Source organism: Barbus barbus (assembly GCF_936440315.1).
Source record: "Barbus barbus genome assembly, chromosome: 17".
NCBI lineage: Eukaryota > Metazoa > Chordata > Actinopteri > Cypriniformes > Cyprinidae > Barbus > Barbus barbus.
In genome coordinates, this window is record NC_136745.1 from 11052387 (window position 1) to 11065649 (window position 13263).

Here is a 13263-nt window from a genome sequence, read left to right on the forward strand (position 1 = left end):
ATTAATTCATCCTTGCTAAATGAAAGTATTAATTTCTTTCTAACAATAAAAAAAATAAAACTCTTACTAACATTAGACTTTTGCACGAGAGTATAAGTATATTTAGTGTTTATATAGTGTATATTTACATAAGCTACTTGATAAAATTCCCCAATTATAAATTTTTCATTTCATATTCCTTTTAAGATGTTTCATAATAATTTAAAATATGTTTAGCACCCATTATACAAAGATATTTGCCAAACTGAGCAGACAGAATGAAGTATTCCAGAGAGAATATAATAAAAGATGATCATTATTGCTATACTATATAGTCACGTTAACATGATAACATTGAAAAAAATAAAAATAAACTTGTTATATTTTAATGAGTTGTTGAGGTGACTTTTCTTGAAGTACACTTGAAGTACTTAACTAAAGTAAATTAAAACTGAAATAAAATTAAATAAAAATAATATAGACACTTAACAACACAACACCATTCAAATGAAAACAGAAAATATTAAAATAAAAACGTATTAAAAATATATTTTTTAAACTGTAACAGTTATACAACGGTGAACTCCTGAAATATGAAAGAGCAACCTGAAGTTTCTGGTCTGGATTACCCTCTGTGCTCCGTTTGGATGTTCACCCTGTGGGATAGTTGTGATGTCAGCTTTTCTGATTACATCAGGATCTGTGTGCTTGAGGAACGATTTAAGTAACTATGGCAACAGACGGCAGAATTTTACGAGCAAACTTAAACTTGACGTCACTCTGTTCTTGGAGGCTTTTGTGAGATTTACTATAATCAGCAGTTCAGAAGCCTCTCTGCTGGTGCATCAGGATTAGACATCAGCTGGGCCGCGGGTTTCAGCGGGGTTAACGACATGTTCACTCCACATCTGACCACATTCTCCATCTGTCCTCTCCCTCAGGTCAAAGCACCCAAAACACTTTAGTTAGGAAATGCCACAAGACCTTGTTAGTGGTGTGTAACTCCTAACATACACATATTGATCTTCAGTACATAACCCAGCCCACATTGTGCTATGAACCAGATTATTGAAGTTAACTAAATCTAAAACTATTAATATTAAACTACTTTAATATTTAATATATACATATAAACTACTAATCTATAACTGTCACCTAGTTGCAACATTTCTCAAGCTGATGTACAAAACTAAAACTGAAATAAAAATAATAATAATAAAAAATACTAAATTACTAAAACTAACACAAAATAAAATGAAAATACAAAATACAAAATTGAAAAAAAATATTAATTAATTTAAATATTAATAAAAAAATATTAGTAGAATTTCACAGTGATACTAAAATAACACTGCTTTGAATATGATATATATACCTCAAATTATGTGATTTATTGAGGAGTGGTGAGCTATAAATATCTAAAAATCTAATCTTACTTATACTGAAGTTATTGCATATTTATGTACACTTTGAGATGGGTAGGATATATTTTGTTTTTATGTTTACCGAGACCCTGTGTATTTGATCAAGAAACAGTTCTTCTTATTATCAATGTTGTGCAGCTAAATAAGTTTGTGGAAACAGTGATACAATTTTCAGGATCAAAAAATAAAAATAAAATAAATAAAGTAAAAAAAAAAAAAGTATTTATTTGAAATAGAAATCTTTTTTTAATACTATTATTTTTTTAATTCTTTAAATTGTAAAATTTACAGACCCTAGACTTTTTAATGGAAAAGTGTTTAGTGTTTATATAATAAGTAGTTATTTAGTACACTGTAAAAAAAAAAAAAAAAAAAAAAAAAAAGTTGAGCCAACTTAAAATTTGAAGGCAACCAGCTTCAGCAAATTTTTGAGTTTTCTCAACTTGTTGTTTTAAGTTTATACAACAAAAAGTTGAGAATCTCCTACAAAAATAAGTTGAGAGAACTCAAAAATCTGCAAAAAGCTGGTTGCCTTAAAATTTTAAGTTTTTTTTCTTTTTTTTACAGTGTGTATACATAGTTTATATTTACATAAAACAATAATAATAATAAAAAAATCCTTTATGAATTCTTGTTACTTTGAATTTAAATTTTCTTTAGAATGTACGATTATAGAGTTTAGCACTCATTATACAAAGATATGCGAATACCAGATTGACCAGTCATAATGAATTCCAGTGATGGTGTAATAAAAGAGGATAATTCTTGCTCTGCGTACTGTAGTCATGGTCTTGTCGAGCTTGAGCATCTGTGCCTGAGACTCATCCGGTGCAGGGGTCAAAGGGAATCAAAGGATGAATGTCAGTGTGCCTTTCGCCCACAGCAGGAAACACTTAAGTCTCTCTCCAGTTTCCAAAGAAACAGCAGTTCTTGTTTTATGCAGTGCTGGCATGATGCTGCGACCCTAATTAGTTTCTCCCCTAAAAATTTTTATGGCACCCTAAAAAAAGTATTTTTAGCATATTTTTTTATTTTTTTTCTTCTAATCTTAAATCTGATTTGAGCTAGAGCACAGAATCCAAAAGGATGAAAAAGCAACAGCTACGGCCACAGGCTGGAAAACTGAGGAAAGTCCCATTAGTCTTTGCAGGTTAAATGACACGGGACGTTTCACCAATTGCAGAATGTATCACACATGCTCTAATGCCTGCAGACACATTTAGTTTGCGTCTGTGAAGAATTAGAGACATTTAGAAAATCAGTTGAACAAAGAGCCTCATAATGCTTCCATACGCAGCCATATGGAGATCATTAGCTCTATACGGCAGAAAGCAATGAGTCATTTTATGTGTTCGGAGGTTAACCTTCATAGTAAATGACCATGGGTAACCAGCTCCACAAACATCCGTAAAACTCTGACACTGTTTTTCCAGCACCTTTGCCAAGCATTTGGATCACAACAGTCGTCCCACCTGCGTCACGAGTACAGCGGTCTTCTGTCTACAGCTATAATCTAGTTTTCATTAAGAGCACCAGCGGCCTGCTGACAGGAGCAGGTGTATGTGTGGGTTTACTGTATGGTTATGCGCGTGGAAACGTGTAGCGTAATCATACGTGAAGGTTTCAGACTGGCGGCCCGTAAAGGTGGGGTTGCCGTACCTGGTGTGCAATCTGGGTATGCGGCTTTACCTGCTGGTAGGAGCAATTTGCACTCCCTGAAATCAAGCGTCGAAGTACGTTGGCTAGTATGATTTTAATCCTCCTTGACCTTAAAAAATCAGCAGGGTCTCGGTTTTTTTTAAGTAATACATAAGACCCCAATGTTTCAGAGTCAGAGGAGACGCAGATGATCCTCCATATGTGGGTGTCTGACATCCAAAGAACTCTTAGATGTTGGACACCTACATATTAACAATGTAACATACAAAAATGGAACCATGGTAACTCCGGACCCCTGCCAAAGTACCATAGTTTGGAGTAAAGCATATCTAGGCCTGCTTTTGCTTATTGTAAATGCACTACTAGGAACATGTATATCATTATATTCAATTATATATTATATGCATTTGCATGTACAAATATATATTTAAAATATTATGTATTCTCAATTCCTATATACACATATACACTTCCTCAGGGATATTTTAACTATAGTTAAAATATCCCTGAGGAAGTGTATATGTGTATATAGGAATTGAGAATACATACATTTTTTTTTTTTTTTTGTCAGAGGGGAGAATGAAGCTTGGATCGCAAAATTTATTTACATGGTATTTACATGGCCATATACTGTCAATTTAGTCAAAGGTAAATGGAATGACAGACAGTGGGATTTCTAGAAAGGAAATCTATTTCTCCATCCATCCAATAATATGGAGGTTGATGGGATCCAAAATCACTTGGTTAGTTAAATATCACTTTTGTGTGTGTGTATGTGTGTGTTACACAGAAGAAGAAAAAAAGTCATACAGATTTGAAATGACATAAGGGGAGACAATGATGATAGAAATGTCATTTTTGGCAAAACAAATATGCATAATTTAGGGCAAGCATAGCATAGCCTTTACATCATTACAACAAGTGTTTATCTATAGGCCTATAGGCTAGTTGATGTAAAAAGTTACGCTTTTAATGGTTATATACTTATCATAGTTCTTCATTATTAGCACCACCTGCAGTATCCTAACTTTTTTTTATTTATTAGAGAAAACTCTGGTTATTATGGTAATTTTAAGTACGAATGATCTCTGTCGGCCCCCAGTGTTTCGGTCGCGTCATTACAACACTTGAGCCTCGCGACTTGCCGTAGTTTAAACATTAATCAATGTATGAGTTGTCAGCAAGAAGAAAAAATAAAGGCTTTTAGGCCGGATTTGAGAATGCGAGCTATGGGCGATGAATGATGCCACGGCGAGAGCGAAGTGTCCGCAGGTGACTCACCTGCGCTCAAACGAGTCATGCAGAATAAAGTCCTCGTGTCCAGAGCAGTGCGTAAAGAAGCAGGATCCGGATCCGGAATGGAAGAGTAGCTGATACGTACACCTGATCCGTGCATGCCATGGGGAACTGCTTGGCTCAATGTTTTGGGCTCTTTAGAAGGGAAGCAAACAGGATACAAAGAGGAGGAGGGTGAGTCATTCATGGGGCTTGTTATTTAATACGAATAATAATAATAAAAAAATGCTATCTGTGATCTTTGGCTGCATGATTCTCCGGCTGTCAGGTGCATTTCATTGGAAAACCATGGAATAGCCAGTGAACAATTGAAAAACGCTGGATATTTTTTAAAACAATTGACTCAAAGCAATTAATAAACTTTAGTTACATTAAATACGCTGAGTTTAAGTAGAAAGTAACTGATAGCAGCCCCATTAGTGATGTTAATTGCAAGAACGAATCTTTTGAAATGATTATTTGATTCATTTGAGTCGATTCGCATTGTGTTTGAGAATCACTTAACTCTTTGTAAGAATTAAGTGACTCATATTTTGATCAAGAATGTAATTAATTGCACATTTAGTTATTGCACAATTTACTGAATATATAAAAATAACAAATTAATTTCAAACTTTTGAGCGATTCAAATCCGTTTTTGAAACGAACAGTCCGAACGAACCGATTCGCTTAAATGATTCAGACTTCTCAATGCTACTCTAGTTTCCGCATTAGTTGATGTCTGATCTCAGGAGGACCACGCCCAGAGTCCTTTTGTGAATCCGCCCTGGGACGTCAGTCTTGTGTCATAATGTGTGGCAATATTCGAAATCATATATTAGTTCTGAAATGGTACAAGACACATTTTATACTCAATAGGTTTTAGTGTTGTCTGTAAAGTCTTAGATTATTACTAGAAGTCTCCATCTGATGCTTCTCTGAATATAATCTCAGAATCTTTTTTTTAACTACAAGTGATGATGATATTGGACAATACTGTTACTTATGTCATGTTTTTGAAGTATTTTAATACACGGCCAGGAGGAAGTGAATGCTACCTCATATTTAACATGCCTGGGCTGATGACTGACCGTTGCTTTTTTAACATTAGGTCAAAGTACTTCAGAAGCAGCACAGCTGGGGAACACTATACCATTGAGGTGCAGCTATCATAATTAATTTAAAACTGAAGATAATAATTTATTTAAAAAACAATCAAAATTGCAGTTTGAGTGACTTCTATGCATTTGGTTACAGTTTGAGAACCTTGTGGAGAGCGATGAGGTGAGGACAAACTTACAGAACCACAATCACGATTTGACAATATTCCTCTTTTGCTTAGACGTCAACACTTGTCTTCTTTTTCAGGGTGAGAGCTCAGAAAGCTGCCCCAGGTATGAGAATATTTAATCTGGACTCCTTTAACTGTATTTTAGAGTTGGGTCACTAAACGCCTGACTGGTTTATTAGCTGCAGACACCTTCGTTCATATTTGTTTTGTGGGAGTTGAAAACTGTTTTTTAGCACTGGAACATTTTCTCCTTGTGATCAAATACTAATTTTCCTGCATAATGAACTTTTGAAGACTGTTTTATTGAGTCTTGATTTGAGGACAGTGACTACAGTTTTGTTGTATCAATTTGAGTACTTTAAACTGTATCCAAATGTCTCTTAAAGGTATAGTCCACCCACAAATTTAATTTCTATTATCATTTACTCCCTCCTCCTATTGTTCACAAACTAAGATATTTTGGTATCCAAATGATCTCGGGTCCCATTGACTTTCATTGTATGGACAAAAAATTACAATGGCAGTCAAAGGGACCCAAATAGGTAGTAGATAGTCAAGACTAGCCATTTTATGCCCTATTAGAACTGCTATTAGTAACTCTCAGATCAGCGTTTTGATTGGTCGATGGAGACTCTGAACTCAACTCTTTCTCCTGTCATTGGTCCAGACCCGTCAGCGAAGAGGAAATTGGTCACTTGAAGGAGCATTGCTACGCTGCCATCTCAGACAAACAGGTGCTGATCGACGAAAAGCTGAATGCAGAGGTACAGCAGGTTATCATATATGAACTGGATCAATTTCATGTTGACTTTTAAATGGTCAAGTTCAAAACATGTTGCCACAAAACAATGTTTAACTTTAAGTTAGAGCTTATGCTTTCATTTGTTGTTTTCCATTGCTTTGTTTTTTTTTTGCCCCTGCATTTTTTGTGAGTTTAGTTAACCTTCCCTTTCTGTTGTGATTTCTGCCCAGTTAGTGGCAGAAGAGGAGAAGTTAAGGCTAGAAGAGGAGGCTGTTTTTGCAGCCCAGCGCGAGGCAGCGCGGCTCGCTAAGGAACGAAAGCTAAAGGAGGTGAGGCGTTCGCACTGAGCACGCCCAGCCCTTCTCTTAACCCCACCCATTAACCTTTAGCCACACCCCTTTCATTTATGACACGCCTTCAGCTCTGTGTAATAAAATTCTGATTTTAACAGGAATAGTTTCTTGAGTTTGTAAGTTATGCATTGTATATCATGTTTTTTTTGTTAAAATTAGACTCATCTTTGAAACTGTTTATAGATTATGACTTGCAATGAATAGTTATAAACAGGATTGAAGGCTCTTAACGTTGGTCCATTGTCAAATATTGATCAACGTTTTGTGAATAAACTCACCACTTAATGTAGATAAAAGTAAAATCGATCTGCTTCCAAGAAAACCTTCTCCACTTAAAACTAACTAAACAACTTGTCTCTTATTTCCTCCTGTTTTATTAGCATTTTTCTTCTTAATTTGCCCTCATATCCTCTGTTCATTTTTATTTCCTGTTATTTTGCTTTCTACCATGATTTGTGTGTTTGACCATCTGCTAATATTACATTTGGTGTCTGTTTCCCAGTAGGGCACTAAGCTTTGGCACAAAATGTTAGAAATAATTATAGCAATGCATTTTTTTTTTAATCAGTGCGATAGCGTAGTGTTTGGTGAACTATTAGTGGAAGTGAATTTGAAATGACTGGTCGTCATTTTTAAAATGTGTTTTCAGGGAAAACGGCAGCAGCCGCAGAGGGCCAAACCCAGATCAGAACCAGAGAGCAATGACCCTCGGCACAAACCGTGAGTTCATTCTACTCTGAAATAAATGTAAATGATATTCAGTAACACCAAAACAAAAAAGTCATTGCATTGCAAACAAATGAAATGGGACTTTTTTTTTTTTTAAATAACACCTTTTCTTTTGAGCTTATATAGTATTCATATTATGTTATAATATATTTATTATAGCACCTTTTGAAAAATATTATATTATCTACGTTTGAATTTTCTGACAAAAATTCTAGTTGAAACAGTAGTGGGTCTTGCGTTAATTGACATCTGGGCCGATCGGAATCTCTACTGAGCTCGCGCCTGTCAAGAGAGGGAGGTGGGGGTGGGCTTGCGTGCCATGTAGGCCATTATTGGACAATTCTTATAAATGACATTTTTTCTGGACCAATCGGAATCTCAGCGCTTGGTTCAGGATCTTGAAACACACTGCCATCTGTGTTCGCGCCTGTCAGACACCTGACCTAATGTGGAAACTCTGATGGAAATTGAATTCAAGGTAAATCAGTCTTTTTGGAGCTAAACAACAGATATTTGTTTGCTTAAGTCAAATAACGTCAGCTAAGTTAGCGTTTTTTTTTCATACAGTTAGCCTATACTTCGAGCAAAATGCTTTCACTTTCACACAACTCTAAGTGAATGAAAACATCCTGAAAAGTTTTAAATCTGAAAGTGCACCGTGTATAAAGTCATTGTCTCTCAAAAGAGAGTCGACTGTTTTTAAAACGAATCCCAAGCCGTTTTGTGTTGACATCGACATGAACCATTAGCATATTGCCCACCCACTTGTTGGTCTTTTCGCATTGGTCTGAATGAAAATGCAAATTCATTCTTTGCCACAAGGTGCCGCTTTTGGAGCGGTTTCCCCGGTTCGCTTTTCACAAAGCAGCACTGCTCACAAATGCTGCTTTATCAGGCATTACAGGCAAGATTAAATGAAAATTAGACGAATCGGACCAATCACCGCAGATTAGCGTCACACAAAGGAGGGGTTTGGAAAAATTAATCGTTGAGCGAATCGTTTGGGAGTCGTTGAGCAAGTAAGGGAAAAAATAAATGCATATTATAAGACAACGTAAGTGTTTTTTGACCCAAATCTGGGGAAAATATGAACCTTTCTTTACCCAATATAGGGGCAATTTAAATATAAAAATTACTAAAAGACAAAGTAAGAAATATTACACTTTCAATAAATATTGCTGTAACATAAGAAGAGTGTTTAAGAAAAATAATATAATAATAATTTAACTTGCATTACAAACATATAGTACATATTTTTTTTATGAAATCGCAGCCTTTTGGGATTTGATAATTACACTAAGCCATATCACAACCTTAGCTTTTCTTTGATTCATCATGCAACCCTGGTATACTGTATATATTATAATGTATTATTTATATTGCATAATTTCAAACTTATTTTTACTAGTTTCATTAAAGCAGGGTTTCACGAACTGGGGTTTGTGAGGGATCTGCTCAAGTTTATGAAAAGCTAATAAATGTAGATGTTAAATGTAAACAATCAAATCCTTTACTGAAAAAAATAAATAAAAATTAAACATTTAATTGTCTACCTTCATGTCATGCCATCAGAGAACCATAGATATGTTGTTAAATTATTAAAATATTAACTTAAAATCTCAGTGGGAAAACATTTTAGTTTGAAGGGGTTCAGCTCCCACAAAAAAGTAAACAATCCTAGTGGTTTTTTTCTTGAGGTGGTTTTTTAATTGTCAGGAACTGATCAAATCAGTGATGTTGCACCAGAATGAACTGCTGTGTCTGGTGTAATAAGAGGTTCATAAGACTGTCATGCTGTCCACAGTCTCACTACATGCATCTATGGTGATAACAGCAGTGTTTTGCAGACGGCTGATGTAACTATGTGTGTTTCTGCAGCAAAGCATTGGATGCAGAGTTTGAGGTGTACCTACAGAGTGTGAAGGCTCAATCTGAAGCGTTTCGCAGTAACAGTGAGTTCCCATTAATACATTTCAATTACAGAATACTATCAGAATATATTAATTTAAATGAAAGAGTATTAATCTCTAAATGCTAAAATATTATCTTTTTTTTAGGACTCAGCTCTGAGACGAATGTGGTGACCCCGAACACAGAGAGCAGCTGGGACTTCACCAGTAAGACTGACGCCACCTCACTGGACCTGGAGTGGGAGGATGAGGAGGGTGAGTCACTTCACTGAACCTTCTTGCGTTCAGTAATCATTTATAATACAAACTATGCAAGAGTCAAGTCAAAACATGCCAGTTTGAGTTGAGCTTTAAATGCCACATCCAAGTCAGGTCTAGCTAAGTATTTGTTTTCAACATTTCAGTAACACTTTGCATTATGGTTTCATTTGTTGGGATTGGTTAACTGCATTAGTTGACATGTAGAGATGCACCGATCCACCGGCCAGGGACTGGAATTAGCCGTGAGAGAACATCTGTAACTTTGTCCAGATTGGGGGAATTATGTTAAATAGTCTATGTAAAAAAAAAAAAGAAATTGCATTAAAAAAGTCGAGATTTTTGTTTGTATATGCTGTCAATTACAATTTTTTAGAAAGAAAATTGGAATCGGCAAAAATCAGTATCGGCAGGTCACACTTACAAAAAAAATGGGAAGTCGGAATCAGCCAAGAAAATTGCAATTGGTGCATCTCTATTGATATGAACGTACTTATGCAGCATTTATTAATCTTAGTTCATGTCAAAGTTGTTATAGTTATAAAGCTAAAAGTAAAACCATTGGTTGGAATAAAAAAAAAAAAAAAAGTTGCCAAGGCAATGTTTAACTTTTTTTTAATTTTAACCTGAAGTATTAAAATAAATAAACTAAATTGAATACATAATTAATAAAAACAGTATACATATAAAGACAAATAATAAAAATGACCAAAAAAATACAGTTTAACTAAAATTAAAGGGAAAATAAAATCTAAAATATCTAATTCAAAATTGTTTTTTTTTTTTTTTTTTAGTACATTGGTGCTTAAAAACACAGGTTCATGGAAATTTGAACAATTATTAATGAACTTATGAAATCAGCATTTGTCTTATAACATCAATGCAGCATGAACAAACAAGACATTTTTTTTGTATTTTACCTCAGATTAACAAACATGAATACATTTTGTAAAAATATGGTTTTCATTGTTCGTTTATCTACTGTATTAAATATTACACACAAGACTTTGTGAACTTTTCAAATGTTCTCAGACAATTTAAAGAGAACCTTTTGTACAGTTTTTGTTAAAAACGTTTTTGTATTAAATAAAACGGTAATATTCTGAAGTATTCTAATTATTTTCTATTGTACTATATTTAAAGTATAATTTATTCCTGTGATTAAGAGCTGGATTTTCAGCATCATTACTCCAGTGTTACATGACCCTTCAGAAATCATTTTAATACGCAATTCATAATTTTTTAAATGACTGAAAACTTTTTACCAGTAGCATATTAACAGAGCCTGTGAGGTTAACGTAATTCATAATTTAATTAATATATGGCATTATTCAGGAATGAATCGGATGGGTCCTGCATGGGAGCGTTCCAAAACGGAGGAGGACATTTTACGTGCGGCCCTTCGTCCTGGCGGGAAACAGCTGGACAGCGGCCCCACCTCCACCTCTGAGGACTCCAACGCTCTGGAGTGGGAGAACGACTTTGTCAGCGCACATCCAGAGGACAGCGGTGACCACGGCGATGAAGAATTTGAGGGATTTGTTAATCCAGTATTGGACACGCCCACTGAGGAGGTGGGGCAAAAGGCCAGCTCTGACCAACAGGGGAGATAGTCTAGAGCGAGAGACAGTGAGACTACAGGAACTTCAAATGCCTCATTAAGATTCAGTGTGATATGACTACAGACGGTCCATTTAATCGAATGTAGAATACTAAATTCATAATCTACTCTGGGTGTGATTGGGTGTGAATGTCATGAAAATCATGACTGATCCTAAAAAATATATTTATTTTTTACCATATATAATTTTTTTTTTACATTGACATTCTCATTACTGTAATGAAGTTAATGTTTTATTTTGAGATTTATAATTCAAATTGAGTAATTTAATACAATAATTTACTGTATTACTAATTTATTTTCAATTACAAAAAATTTAAGCATGATATTTCTCAATTTAAAGGGATAGTTCTCCCCAAAATGAAAATAATTAACTCACCCTCATGTTGTAGCAAACCTGTAAGAGTTTCTTTCTTCTGTTTAATAGAAAAAAAAAAAGATAGTTTGAAGAATGTTGGTAACTAGTCAGTTACTGGTAGCCATTCAGCTCCATAATATGAAAAAAATAAAAATACTATGGTCAAATGCTACCAGCAGGTATTTGGCTATTATTATTCTTTAAAGTATCATCTTTTGTGTTCGATTCTTACAGGTTTGGAATGACATGAGGTGCGTAAATAATGACAATTTTCATTTTTGGGTAAACTTTTTTTTTTATTTAATTTTTTGGCCTTTAAATATGACACATTAGGTTAATATTATTGTAATGAGAACTGGGTGGGAAATTAAATCAGTGGTCCAAAAAAAAAATATATATAAATATCTTAAATCTTAATGGACCTAACAAAGGCTTCATTTTCTTTATGCAATATCTAATTTCTTTTGGGATGAAATATGAAATATGACCTGGTCATGTTCTTGACAGATTTCAGGAGATTCGCTCCATTAGGTCACAGATTCATTAGGATTTGCGTTCCACAGGTTAATTTGCTCCTGTTTTGAGTTATATGCCTCTGTAATTTATTTATAATAATTTCCATTTGGTAACTGGGTTGAGTTTTTAAATTAACTCTAGAAATGTGTTGTGTTAACACTTCATGTGTTAATGTTTTAGATCAGCCTTATTTCAGAGGTTTTCATTGCAGAACTGAATCAAGTGCAATTTTAGAAGATAAGGGAAATTTCTCGAAAGCCACATATGTTTTCTAGAATCATCATACGTTTTTATGTGTATGGTTATTGTGTTAAGTCATATCAGTCGGACCATCTCTCATTTAACGTGTGACTGTCAGGAAATGAGACACTTGACAGTTTTAAGGGAAAGACCTTTTCTCTAAAAATGTATTGCCTCAAGGATAAAATGCATTGGAACAAATTTAAGTTCTTTTAAATTGGTCACTGTATGTCTGCCTGCATGAGTCTGTGGGTTAAATGGTGGACGCTTCTTGGAAACAACTAGTGAATGAGCCTGTTCTTCACATTCACAGCTGCATTTTTGGACAAAATGGATCTTGAAGAGGGAAAATACTTTGTGGTGAAACATAAAACTTCATATTCTACCTCTGGTATTGATAATTTGGATGTTATTGAATAAATTCATGTCTAGAAATGATCAGTTATTTGATTTGGGAATCCTCCTAATTTCTCAGGAGCATGTCCAGGTTGTATTTAAAAAAAACATTTTCTTTTTTTTTTTTTTTTCTCCATCGATTGACATGATTTTTATAAAAATGAAGCACATTTTGATCACCAGTTCTTATTACTGTATTTCCAAAACATCTTGTTTACTTTCCTGTAATGTGAAAAATAATGTCACTTACAATAACACAATCACAATAGTTCTATGCACGTTTTCTAAAAGGCTCAATATTATTATTATTATTATTTAATTTAATGTCGAGGTGAAGTATAACCTGGACATGAAATATATTTTTTTTTGGTGTAAAATTAGTGTTTCATTTATTAATTTTTTTGCATTTATGGTATGGTCAATATTTTTCTATTTGATTTTGGGGTTACATATGACCTGGACAATTTTCTGATGTTCACCCAACAATCTTAAATGCTAATGGTATTAGCTTA

The 13263-nt window shown here is 34.3% G+C and overlaps 1 protein-coding gene across 1 annotated transcript; it reads left to right on the forward strand.

Annotated features, from left to right (window-relative positions):
* Positions 1–4198: 4198 nt before the first annotated feature.
* On the forward strand, positions 4199–12787 carry LOC306883090 (AP-1 complex-associated regulatory protein-like). The gene is made up of 10 exons (XM_079438182.1): positions 4199–4532; positions 5449–5497; positions 5595–5621; positions 5706–5731; positions 6296–6392; positions 6601–6699; positions 7373–7443; positions 9331–9404; positions 9510–9617; positions 10956–12787. The coding sequence occupies exons 1-10, from the start codon at positions 4462–4464 to the stop codon at positions 11231–11233; spliced, it is 900 nt and encodes a 299-aa protein (XP_079294308.1). The 5' UTR covers positions 4199–4461; the 3' UTR covers positions 11234–12787.
* Positions 12788–13263: the final 476 nt, after the last annotated feature.

Excerpts from the sequence above, each read along its gene's own strand:
- LOC306883090 (XM_079438182.1), top strand. The coding sequence starts at position 4,462 with ATGGGGAACTGCTTGGCTCAATGTTTTGGGCTCTTTAGAAGGGAAGCA. Across the intron at positions 7,444-9,330 it reads AATGACCCTCGGCACAAACC|CAAAGCATTGGATGCAGAGT; the intron begins GTGAGTTCATTC and ends GTGTTTCTGCAG. Across the intron at positions 9,618-10,955 it reads GGAGTGGGAGGATGAGGAGG|GAATGAATCGGATGGGTCCT; the intron begins GTGAGTCACTTC and ends GGCATTATTCAG.